General features: G+C 50.2%; 6 protein-coding genes across 6 annotated transcripts; 4 read left to right on the forward strand and 2 right to left on the reverse strand.

Annotated features, from left to right (window-relative positions):
• Positions 1–1,415: 1,415 nt before the first annotated feature.
• On the forward strand, positions 1,416–3,480 carry BO79DRAFT_231381 (uncharacterized protein; the record flags this gene model as incomplete). The annotated part of the gene is made up of 8 exons (XM_025684152.1): positions 1,416–1,472; positions 1,620–1,740; positions 2,233–2,335; positions 2,404–2,654; positions 2,772–2,820; positions 2,970–3,029; positions 3,102–3,221; positions 3,414–3,480. The coding sequence occupies 8 exons, from the start codon at positions 1,416–1,418 to the stop codon at positions 3,478–3,480; spliced, it is 828 nt and encodes a 275-aa protein (XP_025536288.1).
• A 7,676-nt stretch (positions 3,481–11,156) lies between these two features.
• On the forward strand, positions 11,157–15,035 carry BO79DRAFT_258192 (putative cell division control protein Cdc25; the record flags this gene model as incomplete). The annotated part of the gene is made up of 3 exons (XM_025686283.1): positions 11,157–14,348; positions 14,412–14,628; positions 14,701–15,035. The coding sequence occupies 3 exons, from the start codon at positions 11,157–11,159 to the stop codon at positions 15,033–15,035; spliced, it is 3,744 nt and encodes a 1,247-aa protein (XP_025536289.1).
• Positions 15,036–16,449: 1,414 nt separating this feature from the next.
• BO79DRAFT_179105 (Mov34/MPN/PAD-1 family protein) lies at positions 16,450–17,730 on the reverse strand. Its single transcript, XM_025680011.1, has 2 exons — positions 17,582–17,730; positions 16,450–17,519 (listed from the first exon to the last, which is right to left on the reverse strand). Exons 1-2 carry the CDS (start codon positions 17,604–17,606, stop codon positions 16,525–16,527), a joined length of 1,020 nt encoding a protein of 339 aa, XP_025536290.1. The 5' UTR covers positions 17,607–17,730; the 3' UTR covers positions 16,450–16,524.
• A 494-nt stretch (positions 17,731–18,224) lies between these two features.
• On the forward strand, positions 18,225–20,951 carry BO79DRAFT_46271 (putative microtubule associated protein (Ase1)). The gene is made up of 4 exons (XM_025689284.1): positions 18,225–18,459; positions 18,511–18,563; positions 18,620–18,834; positions 18,885–20,951. The coding sequence occupies exons 1-4, from the start codon at positions 18,343–18,345 to the stop codon at positions 20,828–20,830; spliced, it is 2,331 nt and encodes a 776-aa protein (XP_025536291.1). The 5' UTR covers positions 18,225–18,342; the 3' UTR covers positions 20,831–20,951.
• A 782-nt stretch (positions 20,952–21,733) lies between these two features.
• Positions 21,734–23,970, reverse strand: BO79DRAFT_289776 (glutamate--tRNA ligase MSE1; the record flags this gene model as incomplete). The annotated part of the gene is made up of 7 exons (XM_025688815.1): positions 21,734–22,354; positions 22,421–22,587; positions 22,649–22,906; positions 22,961–23,374; positions 23,428–23,465; positions 23,534–23,606; positions 23,683–23,970. 7 exons carry the CDS (start codon positions 23,968–23,970, stop codon positions 21,766–21,768), a joined length of 1,827 nt encoding a protein of 608 aa, XP_025536292.1. The 3' UTR covers positions 21,734–21,765.
• A 239-nt stretch (positions 23,971–24,209) lies between these two features.
• Positions 24,210–26,221, forward strand: BO79DRAFT_179114 (putative DnaJ domain protein (Mas5)). Its single transcript, XM_025680012.1, has 6 exons — positions 24,210–24,377; positions 24,459–24,485; positions 24,579–24,637; positions 24,704–25,148; positions 25,207–25,384; positions 25,439–26,221. Coding segments are annotated over exons 1-6 (1,266 nt in total). The 5' UTR covers positions 24,210–24,376; the 3' UTR covers positions 25,995–26,221.
• The last annotated feature ends 1,485 nt before the right edge of the window (positions 26,222–27,706 follow it).

A 27,706-nucleotide genomic window follows, 5' to 3' on the forward strand; every position in this document is an offset into this window, starting at 1 on the left:
CCACTAGTTATTTGATAATCGGCCGCCCGCCGCAAGGCTGGTCATGACTTCATTTCCATGCGATCCAATTTGTGTGAGTGGGATTGCCCGTCTAACTCCGACTAGAACTAGCCCCGGTGGATCTTCAAATCGAGCGCTGCCGTTGTTCCAGACCCCCTCTCACCTCCGTTCCCCTTCTTCCGTCCGTCACAATGACGAGTGTTGGTTCATTTGAACGTCTACAAAGTACAAATATAGAATGGTTCGCGAGCGCATTTCGCGAACCACTTCCGGGAACATAAGAGCTTCGCGCGGCATCCTGAATTTAATCCTTCACGTTGCCAAGTCAGTTGAAGCCAGATAGAAGACGGGGGATGAATCGTGCTTGGCTGGTAAAAGCCACCCGTCATCACGCAGCAATAGGAGAATATTGCTGACGATGTGATGTCTCTCAGTTTGACAGATCATCGCCCAGTCTATCGGTAGCCTAAAGAACACACCCCAACATCCCTAAATTTCTGGCAAGCCTCTTGGCCTTCATTGGATGTCCCCTGGACCAAATAGGTAAAGAAAAGAAGAAAAGGAAAAACAAAAAAAAAGGAAAAAGAACTATGTTGACAGAAAAAGCTAATCGTGCTATGCACTGCGAACGCCAGAATGACTTTGGGTCCAAGGTGGTCAGAGGTTCAAACATGGCGCATGGTTTGCCTCCCACTTCTGCTCAGGGTCAGCTGCTCCAGCGGCCGCCAACACGACAGCCAGCGTCAGCAGGTGAAGGAAATCAAGGGTCAGAAACAACAACCCTCCGTAAGGCGATGGACGCTGTTTCGTTTCCAATTCTGCTTGCTCGCTTGCCAAACTCCATTTCCCCTCCTTCCCCCACCTTCAACTTAGTACTTTGGAAGCAATCCAGTGGATTCGGCCACCGAGCGTGTGGGCGGGCTACATCAGGTGTCCTTGTTCGTGGAACACCAAACACTACCGAGTCACTCCATCCTGGGCGCTAAATGGATAATGCAAAAGCTTGAGACAGCAGACAGAAGTCATGTTCTGGAGCGATCCAACTTGGGAGCTTGGGAAGATGCAGGACTGCATCATCCCCAAACACTATTGTTTCTGTTTTTGGCAGTTTGGCATCCAAGCCGAAGATGCATCAACCTAAGACCGACTACCTAGTCCCAACTGCATAAGTGGCATGGGGAATCCGGCCCTTCGACAGAGAGAGTTAGTCTGAAGCCAGAGGTACCCTAGGGCAGGTTACTTGTGGCTGCCTGCACGCCCGCAGTCGCGCCTAACCAGCCTCACTCGGAGACGCGCCCTCGTTCCGCGTCTCCGTCGAATAAGTAAACGATCCACCTTGAGGAGGGGGAATGATTACATACGTAAATAGACAAGTAACTAGTTAGCTATCTACACGGTGCAAGTACTGTGTACAAATGTGTCACGGTCAGATGACGGTGGACGATAGTTCCGAGCCTGTCCTTGGCCCCTTGGTTCGACCACCACAGACAATCCAAGACTTGGTTCTGAATCTATGATGCGGGGAGGGGGATTCGACTATGAGTTAGAATAGTCTCAGATACATGTGTTTCATACTGAACCACAGAAATTATGAAGCCTATTTTCATCCTCGATCTCAGCACAGTATCATCATAATCATCATAGTCAACATCATCACCACCACCACAAAGGTTCCCGTAAAATCCCGGCACGCGAGTGGGGCATCACTGGGTGGGCCTCAAGGAAACCCCACCAGACACGGTTAGTTACTAGGGAAACGCACATGATCATGAGGGGAGCACAAAAGTACCCCAGGAGGATCGCATACATCCGATAGTTATCCAGAACATTGAATCAGTTTAATTTATCTTTCCACCGCCACGACCGAGGGGGTGGTGCTTTGAGCTCTCACTGCCTGCGGATCATCTGGGCGCATTGTATCGACTATCGAGTTACCGAGAAGCGCCCTTCCAACATGCCCCTAGGATCAATCCGGTCACGATCGCTATCCACCAAATGCATGTCACTAACTACAGAAAGAAAAAAAAAAAAAAACCTAGGATAGTCTGACTGCTATCATGCTAACCATCGATTGCGATAAGCCAGACAGGCAGTCACTTCCATCATCCCATGATAAACAGCCCTAGAGGCATCAGCGATTCTGCGTCTCCACCCAGAGGGATCCGTCCAGATGCAGGCCCCAGAATCCTAATCAGCATTAGTGCCTGAGCAACCCATTCTTACGTACTCCAGGCTCACCGCTTTCATCTGCCAGGAGCTCGGCCTGCAGGAATAAAGCGGTGAGTCGGGGCGCTTACGCTTTTGAGAAGGTCGGAAAAGGATGGACAACAGAAAGGTCAAATCCAGACACTCGGCCTGCTCTCACACGTCCAGCCGCCCGAATTTCTACCTCCTCGGCTTGAGGTCGAACCCTGGCAAATTCGATTCGTTCACTATCTCTTACTGGGTGCTTGATCCACTTTCCGAGCCATGCAGCGGTCCGACCCAGTCAACGCCTCAACTTGTCCTGTATCTCATGGAAGGATGTTATGAGCTTGCAGGTTCAGGAACGACGCGAGATGTTGACGACGACCTGCCAGTTGGTCGAAAGGGTGTCGATAACTTGGGAACAACTCGCTTGGGGTTTCATCTATCAGGCAATATCGAGCACCTGCGTACGGACCATGCATCGATTTCCTAGACCGGCGCACGGGGTCAAGAGAGGGGGGCAATAGTGCAAAACTCCCGTACATACCGATCCTCCCAACCATGATCGATCATTTCCGATCCAGGCTCGCTTTTCTCCGGCGGGAGCGTGTCCTCCATACCTTTGGTGATTCGGTGGGCTTAGAGTCCAATCTCTTGGATATCATCACTCGATTTTTCTCACGCGTTTTGGAACACAAAAAAAGGGGCTAAACCTCAAAAACCAGTCTCGAAAAGCGAAGAAACCCCCTTCTAGCTTTCCCATTTGGCTCTTTGCCCTGCAGCTACCCGTTCTATTTCCTCCTTTGCACCAAAGATGCAGTCGATCAGCTTCGTCGTGAAGGGTCGATCGCCGGATTCCACAACCATGGCTAATGAATCTTCAATTGAATTCCCACAGGGCGTCTACGATCCAGTCAGGCGCGTCCAACTCCACCAGGTACCGTTGCAGGAAATCAGGAACCTCTTCCCCGAAACCCCGGCCCTTACACTAGCAAGCGTCGGCAGCCATCCCAGGCTAGGAAGTGGAAGAAAAAGTCTACTTATCTCGGCTGGCGCTCATCGTCCCGACAACTTTGGGACTTTGGCGGTTTGCATCGACCCTGGTCGGCGGCGCCCGTGATCCGTCCATCCGTCACGTAATTAGGCAGTAGTGCTCCGTACTAAGTGCCCCTCCATCTCCGAACGGTCTGGAATATCCTAGGCGGGCATCCCTGGAGTCGGTGAAGGATGTCAACCATCACCGTCTCGGTGCCGTTGGGGATTGATCTTGATCCCCGTGGAAGGATTTCTTGACCGCTTCTAGATACCATCAGGTTGGGCATCGCTTTTCTACACATGGCATTGAAAATATGGTCTGCTGTCATGAGAGGTCCCACAACTTCTTGGATGAACAACAAGTTTCCAAAGCATACGGTGTCAAAGCAGAAGACACGGGTCCAAGACAAAGAAAATTTTTGAAAGAGCAGATTCTCGATAATGAAAGCGACCCACTCAATGATGAACCCGCTCTTTCCAGCTGATAAGCTGCTCCATCTGTGGGTTGGTACTCCGGAATTCCGTCTGACAAGTTTTCCATCTATTTTTTTCTTTTTCCTTTCCTTTTTCTTCAATTTTTCTATCTTTCCCCTCCACCGCAGCGCTCCGCTTTTCTTTTCCTGGTTTGTGCGTTGTGCGATGCCCTCCCCTAACCCTAGACCTAACTTCAGCAGTTCCACTGACATCGGCAGTTACTTTAGCCTGGTGGCAATAGCAGCGATGGAGCCCGCCAAATACGGTAGTTCTTTTCGCGTCGCGTCAACAACAGAGTGATGTATACATCGTAGGAGCCTAGTTCGGCTTGATTCTCGATGGATGGTGTCGTATTTCAGGATCTTGTATAACATGTAGTACATGCAATCAGCTAAACCATGGAAAGCTATCTGTCAGTCGGGTTCGTGGTCGGGATATCGGTTGGTTCCATGGTTCGCTCCCGTCGGTTCCTGATGATATACAGATGCTACGTCACGGAGTCCGGATTCTGCTCCGTGGTTTATCGGAGGCTCGTTAGTGGTGTGGTAGGGAACTTGTAGATACTGGAGTCTGACTGAGTATTGTCGGGACTATGTGATGTGACGCGTTGTTGCAGTATATTAGATACATCCCTGGATGCTGAAATATATATTGCGGTAGCGAGTATATCCCACGGGACGTAGTTTCTATGGAGGCTACTGTGTATACACATGGTTCAACTAATCGATTTGGTTGTTTCTCCTATTGATGATCACTACAGAGTGCTAGTGGTAAAACATATATTATTCTTCCTCATCTACTATGACAGAAGACATCCTTTGTAGAAATGCCTGATCGAAGAAACCGAACATATAGTACCAACCCTACAGCTGGCATCTATACATGTCACTAGTATACTACAATCTCCCACACCAACACGCGCTCTAGACCCTACATCTACTACTACCATCTGTTATCTCTTTCCAGCCAAACAAACAGGATACTCTTTACGGAATGAGCTACCCTCCCAACCAAGCGAACAAAGTACTACGACCTCTTCGACCAACAATCTACCAAAACACAAAGTAAAACCCGATCTCAAAGTAAGTCAAAGAAACGAACCTCTTCCCGGACCCATACAGTGACTCTCCAAGTAAATACAGCCGGATCCAGAAAAGTCATCCGGAATACTAGTATCTACATAACGATAGCACAATGTCTAGAACACCACCACCCAATTGCTGAATAACCAATCAACCGAACTAGAATGCACAACACCCATCGCCAGCCAGATGGTATACATACCTACACAACTATCACTACTTACAGACCTCTTCGCATCCTCCTCAAAACCAAACAAATATTCTGCACTAATCATAAATGTGAAAGAAAAATCTAAAAATCCCTAATCCATAAAAATCAGTTCAGTCCTCTTAAAATAACTCCGTCCCACCCGCCACCAGAAAACCAAAAGAAAAAGAAAAAGAAAAGAAAAGAATCCATCGAATCCCTCGAAAAACCTTCTCGAAGCACTCCACCCACCCACACCACACCATCCATCGATTTCGCAATCAAATCGGATCCTTCGCCCACATCATCCTACCAACCGGATGTTTGGGAATCAAGGAAAAACAGTGGTTCTTGAAATGATAGTAAATGCAAGAAAAAGGGGGAAACGGGGGGTACGTAAAACTAACTTTCAAGCTGAGACTAACTAGTACGTGGACAGGTGAGTTGGGATTGGTTGAGGAAGGAATGGGTGTGCGGAAAACGGGATGTTGATCAGCTAGGTACTAATCATTCTAGTTAGTTAGCTAGCTAAGTTTTTATTTATTTTTTTTTTTCGTGGTTCTGTTCAGTTATCAGCTATCTACGTGAGTGTTGCCACCGATCTGAGGGATTGGTTTGATTTACTTTGTAGGATGTAGGATGTTTTCTTTGAGTTAGTTCAATTGAGGAGGAGGGAGGAGTGGGTTGGTGTGGATGATGGGCTAGACTTGAGAGTTTGGGGAGATGGCAGTGTTGGTGGTGGTGGGTATCGGAGTGCCCGGGTATAACTAACTAACTACTTAACCATCTACTTGAGATTTAAGGAACTTGTTTGCACTACCCTATGAGATATGCCTAGGAAAAGTCGCCGGAACCTGGGTTCTTGCTTGCTCTGCTCATTTCCGTGTATTCCGTAGTTCTAGTTCTAGTTCTAGTTCAAGTAGACTAGTGTCGGACTCGGGATCTAGGCAGGGATGAATATGTTTCATTCTAGATTACGAAGTACTCTGCTGACTACCTGACTATTGTTGTGAATGTGTGTGAAGTAACCATCCCTTGATATTCCGGAGAGGGGTATGATAATCATTTGCTAAGAGTAGTGTCTGTAGTAGTAGATTGACAATATGTAGTACTGTGAGGGGGATCATCTCTTCTCTAAATTCCCACCTCCCCCCCTCCCCTAGTTATGGTGCCCTTGCTGATTACCCCTCGTGATGATCAGAGGAGTAATGTATTGCTGTTAGACATTAAATGTAAATTGAGAAGCAAGGTGTTAAGGCATTGTCAGTGACTAGATTGGTGTTAGTTTTTAAGCTTATTAATTGTTGTTTTGCAGATTGTGTAGTTATCTCGTTGTAGTGGCCCATGTGCTATTATTTCTTAACACTACTTTATACGACTTAAGAAATCTATTGTAAAGTACAAGCATTGATAATCGTTGAGTCAATTAGAGTCAACCATGCTAGATGCTCATGTCTGTATATGTCTACCAAACACCGCCCAGTATCTACTCTATATGTACACTCAGCCTACAATGCCCCAATACCATCACCGCAACCAAGAATACCCCTATATATCAATTCTACTTACCAAATCACAAAGTGGTCTTCAACACGATACAAATAGAACCGTCATATTGTATACATGCCCCCTTCCCACTCTTTTTCCACAAACGTCACCACCTCACCATCCAACGTCAGCCCATCCCTACACCACCCATCCCCATCGCCCCCATCTCTTCTGCACTCAGACACAACAACCCCCGCAAATATCCCATCTCGCACATAAACTAACAAGCAAACCAGCAAGCCCTCCGTAAGCTGACACCACCCCAATATCAATACCTCGGCAGACCCTTCTCAGGACCGAGGAATATCATACCACCACCGTCACCACCACCACCACCACCACCACCACGTTCTCCTCCTCCATTCACATGCTTCCACTCCATCCCCCCATCTACCCACACAATGAAACAAGAAGTATCAAGTCCAACGTTCTAGAATGCCCAAAGATGACGAATCCACCCACCCACCTACCCACCCGCCTACTCGCTCCCTCCCGATAGCCAACTAGCCAACCACCCAGTTAGTTGACTAGCTATGGAGTATAAACCCCGATATATCTCCGACGACAGACTGTTAACCTAGTCTGGAAGGTACATACATAGATTGGTATCAGTTTGAAACGACCTAAATGAAGTTAGTCTGGGAGTATAGCCAATGGAGGCAGAGGAATAGTACTGACTAGTAGCTACGTAGGTTACGGTCCGTCTGACGGGTTTGATGGCACGTGGTGATGATGATGATAATATGCTTAGTTTTGGGGATTAGGTTGGGATAGGGCTGGTGGTGAAGAATGGTAGATGTAAGATAATTGGTAGTGTTGAGGGTGTGGTAGGTATGGTAATATGGCTGCAGGATATGTCCGAGTATGTGCGAGATTAGGAGTGGCTTGATTGTTGCTGTTGGTTAACTAACTACTAGGTATCTGTGTAGGGGGCTGTATCGGAGTTAGTTCCTGTTGGGGCTAGAGGGTGAGAGCAGTAGTAAAGGTAGTAATGTAGTGGTTGGTGGTTGGTATTGGGGTATGGGTGTTACGATTGCTTGGATATCTGAGTGCTTGGGTGATCGAGGATCGTGGTTCTGTATTTATGATATGATGTTGATGTATCGATGTCCTAGGCTTGTGATGGATGAGAGATAGTAGTGTATTTATTGAGTTAATATGCAGAGTTATTATGAAGAGACTATATGTGGGTAACTGTAGATGTCTCGAAGTTTTGCAAGATAGTAGGGTATTGGATTAGATTGATTGCTGGATAGAGGAGGCTACATTGCTATTCAAGCTGCAGAGATAGTGATAACTTTGATTACGATCTTCCTGGTGGTTTCTCCGAATTTATCATAGCTGTGATATTGGGCTTTGCTTGAATGGCATTGTGCCATATGTAGACGTCAAACAATCTTGCATTGGATATGTCTCGCTCCCGTAACATATAGTGTCGGATATTATATAAAACACTTAGCTATGAAGAAATATTACCAAAAGCTCTTGATGAGAGTGCACATGTACAGGTACATAGCGCTGTTTGTGCATATATTTGTGTTGTAGTGGTCTTCGGCAACCCATGGCTTAATATGGAAAGAATGAGAGATTCATTAGATATGAACATTGATTCCCCCTATAGTTCTATTAATGAATGTCGCTTCTTGAGCACCCCTTTGTATCTCTCAACAGACTCACTGCTAGCCCAAGTCTACGACAATCGGAACCAAACACACCACGCAATGCAGACAACCTACCAGTAAGCTCAGTAAGCCCAAGACTGGCATTTCTGCAGACAACCGTACCCCCTGCAAGACAGCTCCCTGGCCGCAGATCCTCCTGCACGCTGATATAGAACCCTAGTCATTTCAATTCCGACTGGACCTAATCCACTGGTGTGCGCGGTTATTGGCATAACCGCAGTATGCCTCGTAGCAGTTAGTCTGGACTCCTCCGAGCGTAAAGCCAATGATGAACGATGATCCAGTCACGGACAGAACATCGTTTTGAGTTTCTTGCAGGTCTAGTAGGAAGCTACTGTCAGAGGTAAACAAGCTGATCGACGTATAACATTATAGTCCTGCGTCCGTTAGCTCTCGAGTCATTTGACTTTCGGACGCTAGGTGTCTAAGCGTTATGCTGAGTCTTTAGAGATATGATGGGTCAATTGACTCAAAGTACCGCGTCGCTTCCTGTAAGTATGTCTTCATGACTAGTCAGTCAGTGGTACGGAAGTGCATCCGAAGGCAACTGCCTGCTAACCAGATACCATACACATCATCCAAGTGGATGCCAAGGCAGAAGTGTAAATGCGAGAATAGCATAAAGAAGAGTGCAGTAATACTTATCAGGTATCATACCCGTTATCTATATCCCTGTGGCTTTTCTGGACACAGACCTCAAGCCCTGCATTTCCGCGGCGGTTGGTGAACAGGGGTTGCTTGGTTGGTTCTTCGAACAGTGCGAGCACATTGATAGAATGACAGGTATCTCTGGTATAGAGATAGACACTAGATAGCATACACGGGAAGTCGTCGTGTTATTCGTTTCTTAACGTCGTATATTGGTCCTAATATTGCTAGTCAAGCTTATGATCGCCAATGGTCTCAGCAAGCCATGACCGTTACAGATGCACTTGCAGCGCGACGCGAGTCAAGATACGTCTCCACCCGAAAACGGGGAAACGAAGACACTAATTAGAGAGAGAGAGAGAGCCTGGAAGTCTAAAAGTCTCTGATAGGTACTAAAAACGAGAGAGTGGGCTGGGGGATGGATAAGAAGGTTAATACCACGGTTTACCGGGACTGTGCTTCCCATCGTCTCTGGAGCGGAATTGGCAGCCGTGCGGGTTGGAAGTGTGGATTCGTTGAGAAGACGCGGTTTGAGCTCTCTCCCCTTCTTCTTTTCCCCCGATCCCAAAACTAATGAATTATTGACTCGCGGAGGAAAAGCATCTCTATTAAACCAATTAACTACTGGTGTGGTGGCTGGAATTATTCAGAAATTTACACACTTCATAATAACCAATGATCAGCTAATATATCACACACTCCCTCTTTGCTTCACCCCTGGCCCAGCCAATTTGTGACGGCAAGTTTCTGGTTTGGATCGAGTTACTACTTAACGGGTCACGGCCAAGTCCACCGTGCAATCCAGACAGACATCTTAAGTAATTAGGTTGGTTAACCCCAAAGAGCCCCATTAGGGTCTCGGAATGCGCACGTACTCGCGATGTGCTGCCAATGATGGATCTGGATGGTACGGAGCGCGTCGACGACATCCATGGTTCGGGGAAAGATGTTACCCAGTTACCTTGGCCGTCTTCCAATCGTAGGGATCGAGTCGGATGGAGTACATGGAGTACGGGTGCCATCCGAAGCCTCAGAAGGCTCGTGCTGTTGCTGTGCTTTGGCTTTCCCGTCGGTAAAGAAGCGGTAATCTGGCATACGCGCTGGTATTTATTATTTATTCCTTCACGGTGTGTTTCTGTTTGTTTATCCTATATTAACTGGTTTTGAGTGCGAGATTTTTTTATTTGTTTTACTTGATTTTTCTGATTTTTCTCGCAGTTCAAGGTAAGACACGAGGGCTAGGTCACTGTGTAGTGAGGGTAATGATAGGCTAAGACTGCTCTAGATTGATTGTTGGGTGGCGACGAGATAAAAAAAGAAAAGAGAGAAAGAGGAAGAAACTGCACATGCAAGTCGGACGGGAGCTTGACCACTGACGAGGTCTTTGTACCTAGTTTAGAGAGGAGGGTTTGAAGAATAATGGGGAGAATAATATGTGCATTGGGACTATTGTGTGGACTGTGGCAGGGTGCAGGAGTGAGTATCAGCATGCAATATTTTGCATACATACAATGAATGAAGAGACGGGTTAGAAGTCAAGATCCAATACTAGTGGGCTAAGAGATTCTAGAGTCAGTCAGTCAGTAACTAATAGTTATAGTAATAGTAATAGTAAGTACTAAGAGTGTAAAGTTGACAAGAATAATAATACTCAAGTCTGGACAGTATCTGGTAACGGGCTGGTATGGTACGGGGCGGTATTGTCACTCCACTTGGACTGACTTGGGATTCCCGACCGCCAGCCAGAAACCAATAATGCCAATCTGCCCACCTCCCCCAAAGGCAATCGTCGGAAACCTCCCTAAATCTCCCTCTCTCTCTCCTGGCGATTGCTGTCGCTTCGACTCTCCTTTTCTTTTGCTGCTCCTTTCTTTTTCTCTTCGTCGATGTCAGGTTGAACTCCCCTTGGGATTTTCGTGTCGAAGATAGATGGTGTTCTGACCTCAGATCTGACACCGTTACATACTTACTACTTACCTCCCCCCCCCTAACTCCAAGACCCCAAGTGTGTCTTAGTATCCCACTCACCTGCCACTTTCTGCCCCCCCGTATCTCACTCATCCTCTTCCCTGCCACCACCACCACCACCACCATTACCGCCGCTATCTGTCTATCACTTCCGCAGCCAATTTTGTAACCGCTTCGACTCTCTCCCCCGTCTACCGCCGCTCCGCCTCGCTCTCTCGTCTTTAGTCACCTTCTAGTCATGAACAACGCCTTTCGTTGAGCTCCTCCAGCCATCCGTTGCGGGGACGTTAGTGTGCCGATCTTCGTTTCCCTTTTGTTCGGACTATCAACCTGTTGTGATACCCGATGTTTGATTCCCGCGTGGCAGAGCCATTGGCCGTTGATACCGGATCTGCGCTGGCGACTAAGACCAACACCTATACGGCCGCTTTCGAGTACCCCGACGAACAAGTCACCACCCCCACCACTGGCACGCGGAGCCGTGCGAACAGTCTATCCTACCAACAATCCTCCCTCACCGCCGACCAATCGCCCACTCGGCGTATCTCCTCAATGAAGCTCACCACCGATGGGCGCTATACGCCCAGCCCCGAACCGCCTCCGGCGCTGTTCGTGCGGGCCATGTATGACTACGATGCCGACGATCACACCAGTCTCAGCTTCCGCCGGGGCGACATTATACAGGTATTGAACCAGCTCGAGACCGGTTGGTGGGACGGTGTCATCGACAATAGTGTGCGGGGCTGGTTCCCCAGTAACTACTGCACTGTGATAACAGACCTGGATGAGCTTGAAGACCAAGCGCCGCAGACCCATGAGAATGAGGAAGTTAGTGCGGAATCAGGTATTGGCGAGGAGTACGAGGAGGAGCAAGATGCCGATGAGGTTGACTCGGCGGGCAATCCGCGCGACTCGCAGCCTATTCTGCCCATCGAGGGCGTGGTGGCTCCCAAGGAGCAGGAAGAGGCAGCCTTCTGGATTCCACAGGCGACACCTGATGGCCGCCTCTTCTATTTCAACACCCTAACCGGCTATAGTACTATGGAGCTTCCGTTCGAAAACCCCGCTGCCAACGAGACTGGCCCTTATGACCGCAACAACTTCCTCGTGCCCGACCAAACGCGACCCCCACCGGAGTTGATGGCTCGTGGGTTCGAACGGGATGAAGATGATTACGACGGCTCAGCTTCGGAAGCGGAGGGCGAGTCCTTGATGCTTACATCTCGCGACTCCATGTCTCGGAGACGTCAGTCCTACTTGGACGGGGTTTCTCCCGCGACGTCCATGGATTCGCTGCACCCACCATCCGCGACAAAGTCCATCAACGACGGAAAAAGCTCGCATCAGTCCCTCCTGACTTCGCACAAGTTCTATGATTCTGCTACGAGCAGTAACAACTCCGTCTCCGATCATATCCATAGGCCTTCGATCTCCTCCGAAGTTCCGTCGCATTTCGTTGACGACGGGTTTTCTGTTCAGTTGACCTGGCCTCTGCTTGTTGACAATATGCGCCATGCCGTTGAGGTCTACCGGCAAACGCTGTTGAACGGCGACCGTTCTGAGTATGTGAGGAAAGCGGAAGATATCTCCGACCATCTGCGCATGCTGTTGGCGGCTGGCTCAGACACCACCGACAATCACTCCGGAAATCCATCAGTGATCTCCACCAATAAGGCGCTGTATCCCCACTTCAGGGATATGATGTCAAAGTTTTCAAAGCTCGTGCTCTCGTCCCACATTGCGGCCGCCGATTGGCCAGGACCGGATTCCATCAATAAATGCCTGCAAGAGGCAGATGGTGTGATGCAGGGCGTCTACGGCTACGTCGAGGTTGCAAGACAACAGCGTGGCGAGACCATCCATCGAATCGTTCCTGGATTCGTCGTGGGCAGCTATTCGGGTGGCTGCTGGCAGAATAACGGCGTCTCTCTGAGTGACTCGGGCCCGACCTCCTTTTTGGATCACGACGCAAATGATTCGCGGGCGGAGCCATCAGTGACCCTGGACGCGGCCCTCATAGACCACATCGATGTTCTCAGAAGATCCTTTGTTGGCAGCATCCGTCGGCTGGAAGAGCGACTAACACTCAACCAGAAGAAGATTGTTACCATTAGAGAGCACGAGGAGATTGCCAATGCTGTTTCACTTGCTGCGATCAAGGTCGTTGAGCAGTTTCGCCCGTGGATGTCTGCGGTTGAATCTATCAACCTAGCACCATTGGGGACAAGCTTCCAGAATCCACAGCTGGTTGATTTCAGCTTGCAAAAGCAGAGAACTTACGATGCCATTGCCGATTTCGTCCTCAGCTGTCAAGCCGTTGCGGCACCACTGGGCGATGAATGGGCGGAACTGCGCGGCGATTCGCTTGAAGACCGATTGAATGCCGTGCGTGGCGTTCACCGGCAGCTCGAGAACTATGTTTCCCAAATTGGCTTCTCCCTTTCACTGCTCCTCGAACAAGTGCCCGAGCCTTCTGCTTTCCGCGCGGAAAGTCGCCTGGGTGGGGAGAATGCGGGGCTGAAGGCCATTCACAGCAGGTCAGAGTCCCAAGCTGGAGTCGCCACCGAGTCCATCGGTATTCCCTCTTCTTACTCGGTTGAAGGCGCGTCAGAGAAGGTGCGACGCAACATGGACAAGGCGCAGCGATTCTTTGGACAGGCCCCTCCGGCTGCAATCCCACGGGAGCCTGCAATGCGAGAACCGGTCCGCGAGCCGGAAGAAACGCCCTGGTTCTTGAAAACAGATCACGAAGGTGAAGTGTTTTACGATACTAAGAATGACAACCTGAACTTGAAATGTGGAACACTGGCAGGCTTAGTGGAACAATTGACTCGCCATGACAAGCTTGATGCTTCCTTCAACAACACCTTCCTCTTGACCTACCGCTCATTCACATCTGCAGAGGAACTCTTCGCGATGGTTACCGAACGATTCAATATCCAACCCCCGCCCGGTCTCAACAACGACGAGATGCAAATGTGGATCGATAGAAAGCAGAAACCCATTCGTTTCCGCGTGGTTAATATCCTGAAGAGTTGGTTCGAGAATTTTTGGATGGAACCCAATGATGAACCGCACATGGCGCTCCTTCAACATGTTCATGCGTTTACCAAGGATTCTATCGCTACTACGAAGACTCCCGGATCACCACAGCTGTTGGCCGTCATAGAACAACGCCTTCGGGGACAAGACAACACCGTCAAGCGTCTCGTTCCCACGCAGGCTACTGCCGCACCAACGCCGATTATTCCGAAGAACATGAAAAAGCTGAAGTTCCTGGATATTGACGCTACAGAGTTCGCCCGACAGCTCACTATTATCGAATCACGTCTCTACTCGAAGATTCGGCCGACGGAGTGCTTGAACAAGACCTGGCAGAAGAAAGTCGGCCCCGACGAACCGGAGCCTGCTTCGAACGTGAAGGCACTGATTCTTCATTCCAACCAGTTGACGAACTGGGTCGCGGAGATGATTCTCAATCAGTCGGACGTTAAGAAGCGTGTAGTTGTCATCAAACACTTTGTTAACGTCGCAGATGTACGTGCCATTCCTTTGCCCCCTCTTGTTCCTCTACTCAGGGTAGATGCTGATGCTTACTAGAAATGCCGCGCTCTAAACAATTACTCCACACTGACATCGATCATCTCTGCACTTGGAACGGCTCCTATTCATCGACTGGGACGCACATGGGCTCAGGTCAGCGGGCGCACGTCCACCGTTCTCGAACAGATGCGCCGACTCATGGCCAGCACGAAGAACTTTGGTGAATATCGGGAGACTCTGCATCTGGCTAATCCGCCTTGTATCCCCTTCTTTGGTATGCACTCGTTGCAAGCCCCTGACCCTTGTAGGTATTATGCTATTGTTCGAGACTAACAGAGCTGCTTAGGCGTCTACTTGACGGATCTGACCTTCATCGAAGATGGTATTCCGTCTCTCACTCCGTCGGAGCTGATCAATTTCAACAAGCGCGCCAAAACCGCAGAAGTCATCCGCGATATTCAACAGTACCAGAACGTCCCATACCTTCTTCAGCCTGTCCCTGAATTGCAGGACTACATCCTCAGTAACCTTCAGAACGCAGGCGATGTGCACGACATGTACGATCGGAGTTTGGAAGTTGAACCCAGAGAGCGGGAAGACGAAAAAATTGCGAGGTATGCCAAAACCAGTAGAGACATGAGCGCCTTGACTCTCGCGAGCATGGTAGTGTCGACGCGCTGATCAGGTCGCTTGTTCTGCTTTTTTCTATCTATCCCCTTCCCCCTTCCTCTCCTGTTCCTGTCGTCCAGTGGTTGATCTCCCTAGGCGACACGGTCATTTGTCAAGAAATATTGAGCTCTGGAAGACGTCTTGATGCTTGAGTGAAGACTAACCTACTATCTCCCCCATACGTAGACTGTTGTCGGAATCGGGTTTCCTGTAGTGCTCGCCTCGCCTCGATTCTCGCTTCTCCGCCGGGGCTCCTTATCACCACCCCGGTCGACCTGCTATTCACTCGGCCAGATACCGAACGACCACCTATCACAATGCTTGAACGACGTCCGATGGCGCGATCGCAATTCACTCCAGCTACGCCATGCAACTTTATTTCTCAGGGGGCTGGTCCCACGAGCCGCCAAATCCATGATCCGAACCTCCCTTCCGACGGGTTTCTCCCTTATCTCTCTCTCTGTCTGCCCCCACCTGGCCAATCATGCAATTCGCCTGGACACTATGCGACATTCCCACTCTGATTCTTGGCTTCGCCTGGACGATCGCCATCTCCCTGATCGACTACTGTGGCAGCCGTTGCACAAGAAGCTCGGGCAAACCCTTCTGTCACCTTGAGTCCGAAAGAAGTTCCTGGATATCCTGTCACTTTCAGCGCTCGTCATCAGTCCAGTGGACATCTTATTCTTTTCCTTGAAGGAATGGTGCCCAAGAATGGCCCATTAGACTAAAGAAAAGCAGCGCAGGATCTCTATCAGTGCTGGCATAAACATGCAGGGATGTCTACAGCGACTCCTACGATATCGGCCTAGACTCCTGGTCAACCTCTTCCCCGTCGTTCCTTTTTCATCATTTCCTTTGATAGCCGGACACCATTTCCGCTCTATCTATTCCCGACCAACTCCAATCTCGTATCGATACGACTGCCATTTCTTTTGTCTTCTAGTCCACCTTGACGGTCACCATTTCTTTTCGGCTTCTTTTCCCGATACTTTACATATTGTGTCGAACATATCACCTCTGTACAATGGCTCGGGTCCCTTTACCCTTCTGTACAAATTCTCTTTGCTTTCGTGGTCTCTCACCTGGTGTTGATTGTGATCTTATAAAGAGGCTTGTTTACGGTTCGGATGATGAATTCTCACGACGCAGGCTACTATTGACGGATTGGTCTTTGCTTTGGGCATTTTCATTCATGATTACCCCCTCTTGTCGTTCCCTTGTGCTGACCTGTTCTTAATTGAACATATACACCTGCTGCAGTGTGTTAGTACATATTCAAGCACATATTACATATCTACCAATGGTAATTCAGTGTACAGGAATCGCAGTAACGAGACGCAATACGACCCATACAATGATAGATAGCTTGGAACGCTACTCAGTAAGCAACAAACAAAAGCAGTAAATGTATCCATTAAGTCATCTCGTCATTCATAGTAGAAATGTTCTCAAATGAACCTTCATGAGCCTCTCATAACAACAATACTTGAGCACGAGCTCATGATGTCTCCGATTTATGGCCTTCCCCAATATTTTGAAACAGCTTCATCTTCACCTCCGCCGCCAACAACCCTTTCACCTCCTCAGACACAATCCGCTGCCCATCTCTGGCCACCCTCTCCAGCTGCGGATCCTTGACCTGCGCTAGATTTCCCCGCGAAGCACTACTTTCCACGCCCCTCGTCGCCCGCTTAATCTTCTGACTCAAATCCACCATCTGCTTGCTCCCATAGTCCCTCGTCGTAAACAACGGACTCTGACTCAACGTCGCAACCCAATACTTATTCCACAGCAACGACAGGATCTCCGTATCCAATGCACTCTTAAACACCGACACCTCCAGCGAATAATAATGCGACGCATGCGCTCCGAAATCCTCCGCCTTGTTCAACGGCACCGTCTGATACTCATCCTCTCCACCTCCAGCACCACTTCCCTCCCCCTTCGGCGGGGTGTAATCCTTCGGAAACGTCCTGAACGCCCCAATGTCCACCTTCCCTGCCGAAATCGTCCTCTCCGGATCAACCACCACCGCCACAAACGGCCCTCCGAGCTGCTGCATATCCTGCGTCGTCACATCAATACCGGATAACCAGCATCCGTACCCGGGGTGGCTGTGGTACCAGCCCACTGCGTTCTCCATCCGTCCTGCGTCCCGGCAGGATTGTAGGTATGAGACCATGTATTCGTTGGCTTCGTCTTGCGCGTTGACTCGCGTTTCGGTTCCCTCGACGGGCAGGCGGAAGGCATCGGTTACCACGAAGGTTTCGGGGAGGATGTAGCCTTGCATTAGGCCCATTACTTCGAGGGAGCCGCCGGATCGCGCGTGCATTACCATCTTTAGCAGTGCGACGGCGGAGATTCGGATCGATTTGAAGTAGTGCGGGTCTTTGGACCACGGGCGCTGAGCGCTGAGTGCTTTGTGGGTTTCTTCATCGTATTGGTAGAGCGCGTCGCGGTGGGGGTCTATGAGGGTGACGGCATTTTCGAATTCTGTGGTGTTGGGGTTAGAGGGATGTGAGATGGAGTGGGGGTGGGGATGCGGATGGACGTACCCCAGGACTGCTGGGCAGCCTGCATGGTGGATGGTAGGGGAGAAGGTGAGATCGGGGGTAGTAAGGGGAAGATGTAAGTATTATCACGGGGTAATTTTGCTGAAAGCAGGAATAGAGATGATCTCTTGGGATGAAAGAGTGAAGTGGAGTAGATAGTTACTGAGATCTGGATAGTTAGTAGATAGATCGATGGAATGAGGTGACTCCGGGCGGTGAGGAACTCCCCGGCAGATCGCGGCGGAGATCGGCGCTGAGTCAGCGGTTACCGGGCCGACGAAGTAGCAGCTGAAAGCGGCAGGAAACAGAGCAACAAAGGCGGCGAGCAGATCGGGATTGCGGCTGCAGAATCCCCAAAGGGAGAAAGAAGCCCAGATTATTGTTATTGTCTTTCTTACTCCATCCACCGCTGCCTGTCTCCATCCCCTCCATCCCAGTCACCCTTGCATATTCCTGCATCCCCTGGAGCTGGTCATAAATCTGGCGGGTCGTCCCTTGTCCTCGCAGATGCCACTCATCTTCCCGTGAGGCGCTTCGCTGTCAATCGCAGTCTCGCGTTGTTCATCCTGCCTGTTTGGATAACTCGCAGCTCCTCCTTCTAATCTCTCCAGGCGCATCGCCGCCCCCCGAGCGTACATGACGCTGACCCCCGCCCTTTAAAGGCGAGTTTGACTTCGATCGCGCACTCAAACAATCTTATTCAGGCCAATCGGCTCCACAATACAACAACAACCCCCCTGGTTTGGGGAAACAAACATAACACCATGGCCGTCGATACAAGCTACTTGACCACTCAGGTCAATAACATCGTCACCCAATTGCATGGCATCTTTGATGACATCGGCGTTCCGAACCATGAGCGCGAGTCCAGAGAAGCAGAGGTCGGTTGTTTCTGATATTCTCAGCACCCCTCGCAACTAACTGTGAAGCAGCTTTTCAGCGCGTTGTCTGAAACGCTAAACAACCACCTCAAACTTGTGGATAGGTATGCGCCTCGCGTACATTGCAATGCTGTTACGTACTAGGGCTGATCTTGTACAGTGAGAAAAAAGATATGGAGGAAGAGGCACAGAACCTCATTGAGGCAATCCAGCATATGGAGAAGTCCCTAGTGGATGAAAAAGCAAACGGACAATACCAGCTTGACCACAACGAACTGCGCATCAGCTACCCACTGAATCGCTGCCTCAGCTTCCTCCGGGAAGAGCACAACGCTCTGAGCAAACTACACAAGGAGCGCTTCGAGCAAGTCAGGAGTAAGTTGATCCTGAGCGCCAGAAGGCGCGCAATTGCTGACTGGCCATAGAACTTGTCGAGGCTCTTGAGTCGTATGCGTCGCATCTGGAACCCACCTTTATCGCCATTGAGCTCCCGCCGACAGCTCCTGGTTCAACCATTTCACCCAGCTTCGATCTCTCGCCATCCTACGTCACTGCGCTAGACAGCGAATTCACCCGCGTTTACGAAGAGTACCATCGCCGTCTGGAGTTTGTTCAGTCCACATCGGAAGAGATCATCAAGCTCTGGGCTGAGCTCGGAACGCCTCAGGTCCAGACAGATACCAACATCGTCAAATATTATCGCGAATCGCCAGAACAGTTAGGTCTACACGAGTCGGATCTAGCCAACTTGATGGCCAAGCGCGAGAAGCTCCTGGGCGAGAAGAAAGGCCGTGAGCGCAAACTGACGGACCTCAAGAACGCCGTTGAAGCGCTGTGGGAACGTTTCGGAGTCGAAGACGCCGACAGAAAGGCTTTCATGAATGCGAACCGTGGCTGCGGACTTAGGACGATCAATGAGTTCGAGGACGAGTTGAGTCGCCTAAATGAGCTGAAGAGACAGAACCTGCACTTGTTCGTGGAAGATGCTCGGTGTCGACTTCAAGAGCTTTGGGATAGCCTTTACTTCTCGGAAGAAGAGATGCTTGACTTTACGCCTGCCTTTTCTGATGTTTGCAGCGATGCGCTGTTAGAGGCGCACGAAGCTGAAATCGCACGACTAGAGACCTTGAAGGAACAGCGCGCCCCGACTCTGCAACTAATCGAGAAGCATAAGAGCCTCCTATCAGAGCGTGAGGCACTGGCTGTTTCAAGTCAGGACGCATCCCGTCTTATGGCTCGTGGAAACAAGGGCGAGAGACGTGACCCCGGAAAGCTGCTAAGAGAAGAGAAGATGAGAAAGAGGATTGCCAAGGAGCTGCCCAAGGTGGAAGCTGACTTGCGCAAAGAGCTGGAGAGGTGGGAGGATGAGTATGGCCGGCCATTCCTCGTCCATGGAGAACGGTACCTCGACGAACTCACCCCAGTTGTTGCAAAGCCTCCTCCGCGCTCCAAGACTCCTGGACCCACCAGTGCAAAGCGTCCTACCCCAGCACAACCTCCTCGTCCGGCTAGTGTCATGAGTTCTCGGCCTGGCAGTGCCATGCGAGGACCTTTGCCGCCGCGCTCGGCTTCTAAGACACCCACTGCCCACCCAACAACAAAATACAACACCATTGGACCTGCTGCTGGTAGGGCAGGAGCCAAGTCGCCCTCGAAGATTCCAGCTCGTGTTCCCTTGGGCAATATGCCGCATGGAAATAACTCCCCGCGCCGGGGTGGACCAGGCACATATTCGTCTAGCACCGTGAACGGTAAAATGCCGGCGCCTCGTGCCCCACCGCCGAGGATGCGGGCATTGACCGGAGGTGAGTCGAGGGAAGATCGAGCGGCATACCTCTTTGAGCCACCCCGATCTGCCAGCGCCTTGTCGAATTCATTCGTGCGACCAGTTAGCCCGGAGGATGTGTATGATGATCGTAATCAACGCTCTTTTGTCAGCTCTTCCGCGTTCTCTCAACGCTCCACTGGATTTTCCCAATCATCACACTCTTCAGCTTCGTCCCTGTCCTTGAGCTCCTCTATGCAAGGCTACCCCAAGCCAAACCCATATTTGCAGCAAATGCCCCCACCGCCAGCGCCGAGACAAGTATCGAACTCCACGGTGCAGACCGCAGTATCCGGGTCAGAGAACTGGGAGACTTTCGATGACGGTTCGGAATCCGAAGCAGACGCTAGCGACGTGTACTATGCAAAGCTTCGTGCGGCACATGGGAAGCGATTGGCCGATCCTGAGGAGAACCAGAACCGCTCCCTTGCAGGCAAAAAAGCCAAAGGCATCCGAAGCGTAAGCCCAGATGAGCCAGGTCCCCAGATGGGGAACATGGTTCGAGTCAGCGACGCCGAGTGGACGGACGACCTGGAGCCGTATTGAAGCCTCCGAAAGCCTTTCGTTGATCTAATGACCCTACTCGAGACTTTCAGGGGTCTCTGAAAGAACGTGATTACGAGACGACTCGACGTTGACGATTTCACGAACGACCCTGAAGCCCTCTTTCTGTCACTATCCCCTATCCCAACACGCGCCATAATTGTTGAGCTTTTTACGGCGTCAACAACGGCTTGCGCAATTGCGCTCAGCTAACCATCTTAATTTCTTCTGTTAAAATTCGGAATTATACCACGTGCGTTATGTTCTGGCTTATCTGGACGCTCAACCTTGGATTCCTTTTGCGTCCCACTTCTACCACTCTGCCACTCACTGCGTGATAGGCAGGGCCCGACAACCCGCGACCGAATGCAGCATGTCGTTCCCTGATGTCAAAAAGAAACAAAGGACTGCGGAAAAACCAGGCGTCTTTTTGTATCATGCCTTTTTTTTGCTCTATGTTTGAATAATTTACCTCTACCCGGACTGGGATAGACGGGGGTTGGTGTTCTTCCTGCGACTCCTTCCTCTATTTTTTTTTTATGATAATTCGCTCCATTACTCGATCACCGACTTTGAATCTTCTCTTCTCTTGGTGTGGCTCTCTGAATCTTTTTCTTCTTTTTGTCTTCTATGGACGCGTGTATAAGTCCCTGGCATGCTTTTTATCTCTATCTCTGTTGTGATATCAGCGCGGTTTGTGTTATGCTTTAGCCGCTAAGTTTACTTTATGGTTTCATGTCCTAGCAATGGATAGTATTTATTTCTCTTTTCTACTTACTTTTGCCTACTCGAAGATAAGATCGAGTTGTAGGATAGTATGATAGATGAAATGTAAAGCTGTAACATGGTTCTAGCAGTAATCCTATTCTACACTTATTATACACTTCATACATACAAACACAACACCATCCATCCATCTCACACTTCTATAATCACCTCTAAGAAGACCCAGAAGAAGGAGCCAAAGACCCCATCCAAGACCGATCCTCACCCAAACTCTCCACCCCCTGCTTAACCCGTCTCGTCGGCCCGGGCACCAAATGCTTCGTCAGCTCCTTCGCCTCCTGCACTCTCCTCACCGTCTCCTCTCTCCCCAAGATAGCCATCGTCTCTGGGATTCCAGGACCCGGCGCACCAGCCGACAGTGCCCAGCGGAGATAGTGATACAGTTCCTTCTTGAATGCCTTGTCGGCGGCTTTCTGCGCCTTGGTGGATTCTTCGGGCGTGAGGGTTGCGCTTTCAGTGTCCGGGGTGGTGCCGTCGTAGGCGGTTATGTTTGCGCGGTGGGTTTCGAGCGTCCAGTGGGCTGGGGGGACGAGGGTGAGTGCGAAGCTGGCGGTGTGGAGGGAGGTTAAGGGGATTGTGGTTGTGGGGGATGAGGGGGGGTAGGGGGGTCGGGTGAGGGATTGGGTGAAGAAGGTTGAGTTGCGGGTTGTGAAGTCGGTGGCGTTGGTGTAGGATTTGGCGTCGGCGCGGAGGAGAGGGGCGATGTAGGTTTGTAGGGAGCGAGATTGAAGGAGGGGGGTGCTGTGAGGGGTCGGTGGTTAGTTGCTTTGTTATGGGTGTTGTGTGTAGGGGGATAGGTGGACGTACAGTTGCGCCGCTGGGTAGGTCTTCTCGACTTCTTCGGAGACCTTGGTCACCATCTCGGTGAACTCGGGACCGTCGGTGGCGGCGAAGCGTTGGGCGTGAGCTTTCTGGAGGAACCAGAGCTTTTCGAAGGCCACGACGGTGTTGCCGCGGGTAATTTTTAGGTTGAACTGCGTTGGTTGTGTTAGTGGGTTTGAGTGAGTGAGTGAAGGGAGAGGTAGAGGAACGAACGAGTTGCTCTAGCTCTTCAAGGTTGAAGATGTCCGACTTCTGCGTGTGCGACCAGCCCAAGAGAGCGGCGAAGTTCACAAGAGTTGCGGCAAAGACTCCCTGGGTATCCTTGAAGAAGCTGAGGTCGATATCCGCATTGCGCTTGCTGAGCTTCTGTCCTGACTTATCTACGAGCAGAGGTACGTGGCCGAACTGCGGAGGCGTCCATTTGAAGGCGTTGTAGAGCGCGACGTGCATGGGGGTCGAGGGCATCCATTCCTGAGCAGTGTGAGCTTGCGCATCTTCTCTAGTATCTCTTCCATCGCAGCTTACTGTTCCTCGGATGACATGGGTGATCTTCATGAGATGATCATCCACCACGTTCGCCAGATGATAGGTCGGGTGTCCGTCGGACTTGATCAAGATGGGATCATCATAAACACGCTCGATCAGATCTAACTTGTTCGGCGAGCGATTCTGGCCAGTCTTGCCGTATACCAGATCATTGAACATCGGGTATCCCTCCACCTTCAGTCGAACGACATGCGCTTCGCCCTTGGCCGCTCTCTCTTCCGACTCCTCCGCGGAGACCTCCCCGCATTTCCTATCGTAACCGGCCGGCAGTCCAGCTTGGCTGCGATGTCTGGCGAAAGCGTCCAATCGATCGGCGGAGCAGAAGCAGCGGTAGGCGTGGCCGTTCTCGATCAGCTCCTGCGCGTGGGAGCGGTAGATGGCGGTTCGTTCAGACTAGAGCCTCTCTCAGTAACTGGCCCTAATGAGCATGTGTCCTTCTATCATACCTGTCTGTAGGGGCCGTACGGACCACCGACGACCGGACCTGTAGAGAGCAATCATCCGTTAGCCATCTACTAGCCTCGCACGGTTCCACGCGAATTGTCTCCGCACCTTCATCCCAGTGCAATCCAGCCCACCGAAGGTCATCATAAAGCCTCTGCTCAGCATCCGGAATTGTACGTTTCTGTAGCCAATCCCTCAATTAGCCCTACCTCCTTCCAAGGTCGATCCACAGCTGTTTGACCAGCTAATCACCGCACCTGATCCGTATCCTCAATGCGCAGCAAGAACTGTCCCCCGGTGCGCTTCGCCAAAAGGTAATTAAACAGGGCCGTCCGCAGAGATCCCAAGTGAAGATAACCGGTCGGGGACGGTGCGAATCGAGTCCTCGCCGGTGAGTCAGGCAACTTGGTCTTCTTGTTGATCGTATTGTTATTGCCAGCGCGGAGATTCGATGCCGGCGCAACGGAGGAATACCGGGCTCGGCATTGAGTGCAGACCCAAGGACGACGGGTCCAGACGGTCGGGGTTGTTGGGCGCCTGAGCATCGCGAGTGACAGGACAGACATCAAAAATGCTGATGCTAATGCTATAGAAGTAACAAGTATGCGCTGAAGCTGGGGAAAATGAATGGCGGAGAAAGAAAGATAAATCCCGACAGAAAAGGCGGAAAGCGCAATTAAAGGTGATGTGATTGGTGGACACCGGGCGGCAATAAATAATTATCGGGCGCTGCTTTTATCGCGATTGCTTTGCCTTTTTACTTTTACAGCCTCAGCCGCTCTCTCTCTTTTCTCTCTCTCCCTCTATTTACTTGGTCGCCAGGAACACACGGTTTTGCTGGCTTTAGACTTTGCTCGTTTATAGTTTTGCTTGTTTTTATACTGTTATCTTAGATACCCTTTATTCGTCGCTCGTGCTCGTTGGGGATCTTACCCTCTACTTCCTACTATCAGTATGTGTTCCCGCTATCGCTTAAAAATCAGACATTACTAGCTTGAGGTTCCAGTGTGCTGACTGATTTGGCCTGGTTTAGTGTCGAAAGCGGACGTTGACCTTTACGGTATATATATTGCCTACTCTTATTCTTTGCTTGGAGAAAATGCGAAAAGCCTACACTAGCACCAGCGACTAATTATAATGTGATGGATTATAGAGGTCTTGGGCATTGACAAGAGTGCCAGCAAGGATGACGTCCGGAAGGCTTATCGCAAGGTATGCAGCTTCTCTATATCGGTCGCAGTGTCCAAGCACAGTCTAATATATCCTTTTATCTTATAGGCCGCCCTAGCAAACCACCCCGACAAAGTCCCCGAAGCCGAAAGAGAAGAAGCAGAGGTTCGATTCAAGGCCGTGCAGGAAGCCTACGACATCCTCTACGACGAAGAAAAGCGTGAAATCTATGATACCCACGGAATGGGCGCTTTCAACGGCTCCGGTGAACCGGGTATGGGCGCGGGCCCTGATCTGGATGATATTCTTGCGCAGATGTTTGGTGGTATGGGAGGTATGGGCGGCATGGGCGGCATGCCCGGTGGACCGCATGCGCGTAAGCCGCGCAAGAGCCCGGATGAGGAGCAGAAGTATGAGGTTCGCCTGGAGGATCTGTACAAGGGCAAGACAGTCAAGTTTGCTAGTACGAAGAACGTGATTTGCTCTCATTGTCAGGGCAAGGGTGGTAAGGAGAGGGCGACGGCCAGGAAGTGCTCCACTTGCGATGGTGAAGGTAGGTTTCTATACTTCGGAACTTGCTGTGCAGGATTTCAGGCTAATGTATTGCTCAGGTTACAAGCAAATTTTGCGCCCGATGGGTCAGTTCCTGTCTCCGGCTATGGTGCCCTGCCCTACCTGTAACGGAGCGGGTGACTACTTTGTCGACAAGGATAAGTGCAAGAAGTGCAAGGGCAAGAAGACCACCGAGGCCAAGAAGATGCTGGAGATCTACATCCCTCGCGGGGCGAGGTGAGTCTGCTATATGCGGCACTGTCTGAAGTGTGATAACTGACTCTGTGTTAGGGAAGGAGACAAGATCATCCTCGAGGGCGAGGCCGACCAGGTGCCGGGTCAGGAACCTGGAGATATCGTTTTCCACATCGTGGAAGAGGAGCATGAGACTTTCCGGAGGGCTGCTGCTGACCTGACAGCAACAATTGATGTTACGCTGGCCGAGGCCCTGACGGGCTTCTCCCGGGTGGTGGTCAAGCACCTTGACGGTCGCGGAATCGAAATCCAGCACCCCAAGACCCCCGGTGAGGTTCTCTACCCGGGCCAGGTCCTGAAGGTTCCTGGTGAGGGTATGCCCATTAAGCGCAGCGATGCTCGCGGCGACCTGTACCTGGTCGTCAACATCAAGTTCCCCGACGGGCAATGGAAGCCCAGCCCTGCTGTTCTGGAGCAGCTCAAGGAACTGTTGCCCAAGCCGGAACCCCCCATTCAGGCTGACACCGTGGACGAGGTCGAATTCGACCCCAAGGGCAACCTGGATGACTTTGGGGCGCATGACCCCGAAGGAGGTTCTGCCTGGGAGGATGACGATGAGGGTGAGACAACTGCTCAGTGTGCGACGCAGTAGACTCTTGGCATGCTTATGCTTTCTCTGTATCTGTTTTGCCTCTGCTCCTTTTTCTGTTTTTGTCCTTTTCAAGGACATTATACCTCTCTGCTTGTTCACCTCATGATGATAGACTCGTTGGCTGCTTCTGGATCAGCTCCCCTCTCGCATCGTGGGCGTTTCGGGTCAACTTTTATTGATTGATCGATGAGATAAATATAGTTTTATGATGGGAATGATGATTGTTGAGTGTGCAACTCTTTGTGTCCAATGTAGACAAATGACCTTGTGCAGAGAGCTTCTTAATCCGAGTCATGACTCCTATCAGCCAATGAACCACCGATGCGCCTACGATTATGTGACTACGGAGAAAGACATCGGTGGACATGCTGAGGCATACATATCCAGGAGCATGTCATGGCATGTCGAGGGACTGACTTTGTCGAAAGGAACTCACAAGGACTGCCAGTACCTGGATATAGTTCTTCCTACTCTGTCTTATCGACAAGGTATTGAATAGCCTAGTACTTTTTACATCTTACTGACTTGGCAGGATAGGTATATTGTTTTTTTTTTTTTTTTTGATGTTCTAGAATTATCGTAGGTGCTTTGGTGGGTATCATCAATACTCCTTCTCTCTACACGGAACTGTCGACACATACCAAACATCCAACACGTACTCTTCGGATAACCGCAGCCCCCTAAATAACATGCGACTTTTAGCTTTATAAGGCTGTATAAGGGTTTTGTTGGCTACCTTGCCCGCATTGAATCAGCCGCTAAGCAGACAAAGCCGGCATTTATGACCGACTTTCTTGGCTTCTCGGTACTCCCATCGTCCAGAAGGACATCTGAGGTCCTCCTTTTTTGCGTGTTCAGGGCACTTCACATATTCGCTATTCAGGCTGTGGCCGCAAGAATAGCGAATTTGATACTGGGTACAAACGTCCCGTTGAGGAGGCATGGTCGTGGTATGGGAAAATAATAAATAGCGTTATAATAGAAGCGATTTCACGTATTGGATATGCCCAAGTAGAAGCCATCAATGGATGTTCGTAATTCAAGAGTAGATCGATGTCCAGAGTCGTTGATTAGGAAGACTGGGTTTCCTTTTAATAGTATGCGAGTGGAAAACGTCCAGGGCTATCAGTGACTTAACGTGTATATACCCTCATCATTGGCTGTACAAGGTGCTTAATTGAATGGTCTCAGCATTCATAAAGCTGAAGCCCTCCGAATGGAATAGGCCTGAGAACCAGCGAATAAACCGAGATGTCCGCAATAACATAGTCATTGTCCCATTCTCTGATTCTAGGCAAACAAGCTTTGAGGCAGTAACAGCTCGCTATTGGAATATGCCATTGGTGAGTGTGAATGGTGGCCAGCCTCACCAGTAGCATGAACTTGGTGTATTGGATAACATGTTTTGGCATGTTTAGGATTTGAGCCGACACAGGAATCCTCAAAGTCAATGAATTTTGCTCCATTGTCGGTGATGAATATGTTGTCCCCGTTGATATCTCAATGTAATATATCGAGGTTGTAAAGTTGTTGCAAAGCACTTTCACTTATCTCAAAGTCTAAAGCGTTTAGGTGATGTCCACTGAATTTGTCAATGATAAATAGGATGACACGATGTGGCGTCTCTTGAAAGACCGACCCAAGGACTTTTGGGACCAATGCTGAAACATCCTGCGTCAGTATATGGTAGATTGAATCATCTCCTGTGCAAG

The sequence above is a fragment of the Aspergillus costaricaensis genome (genome assembly GCF_003184835.1).
Source record: "Aspergillus costaricaensis CBS 115574 unplaced genomic scaffold BO79scaffold_31, whole genome shotgun sequence".
Taxonomy (NCBI): domain Eukaryota; kingdom Fungi; phylum Ascomycota; class Eurotiomycetes; order Eurotiales; family Aspergillaceae; genus Aspergillus; species Aspergillus costaricensis.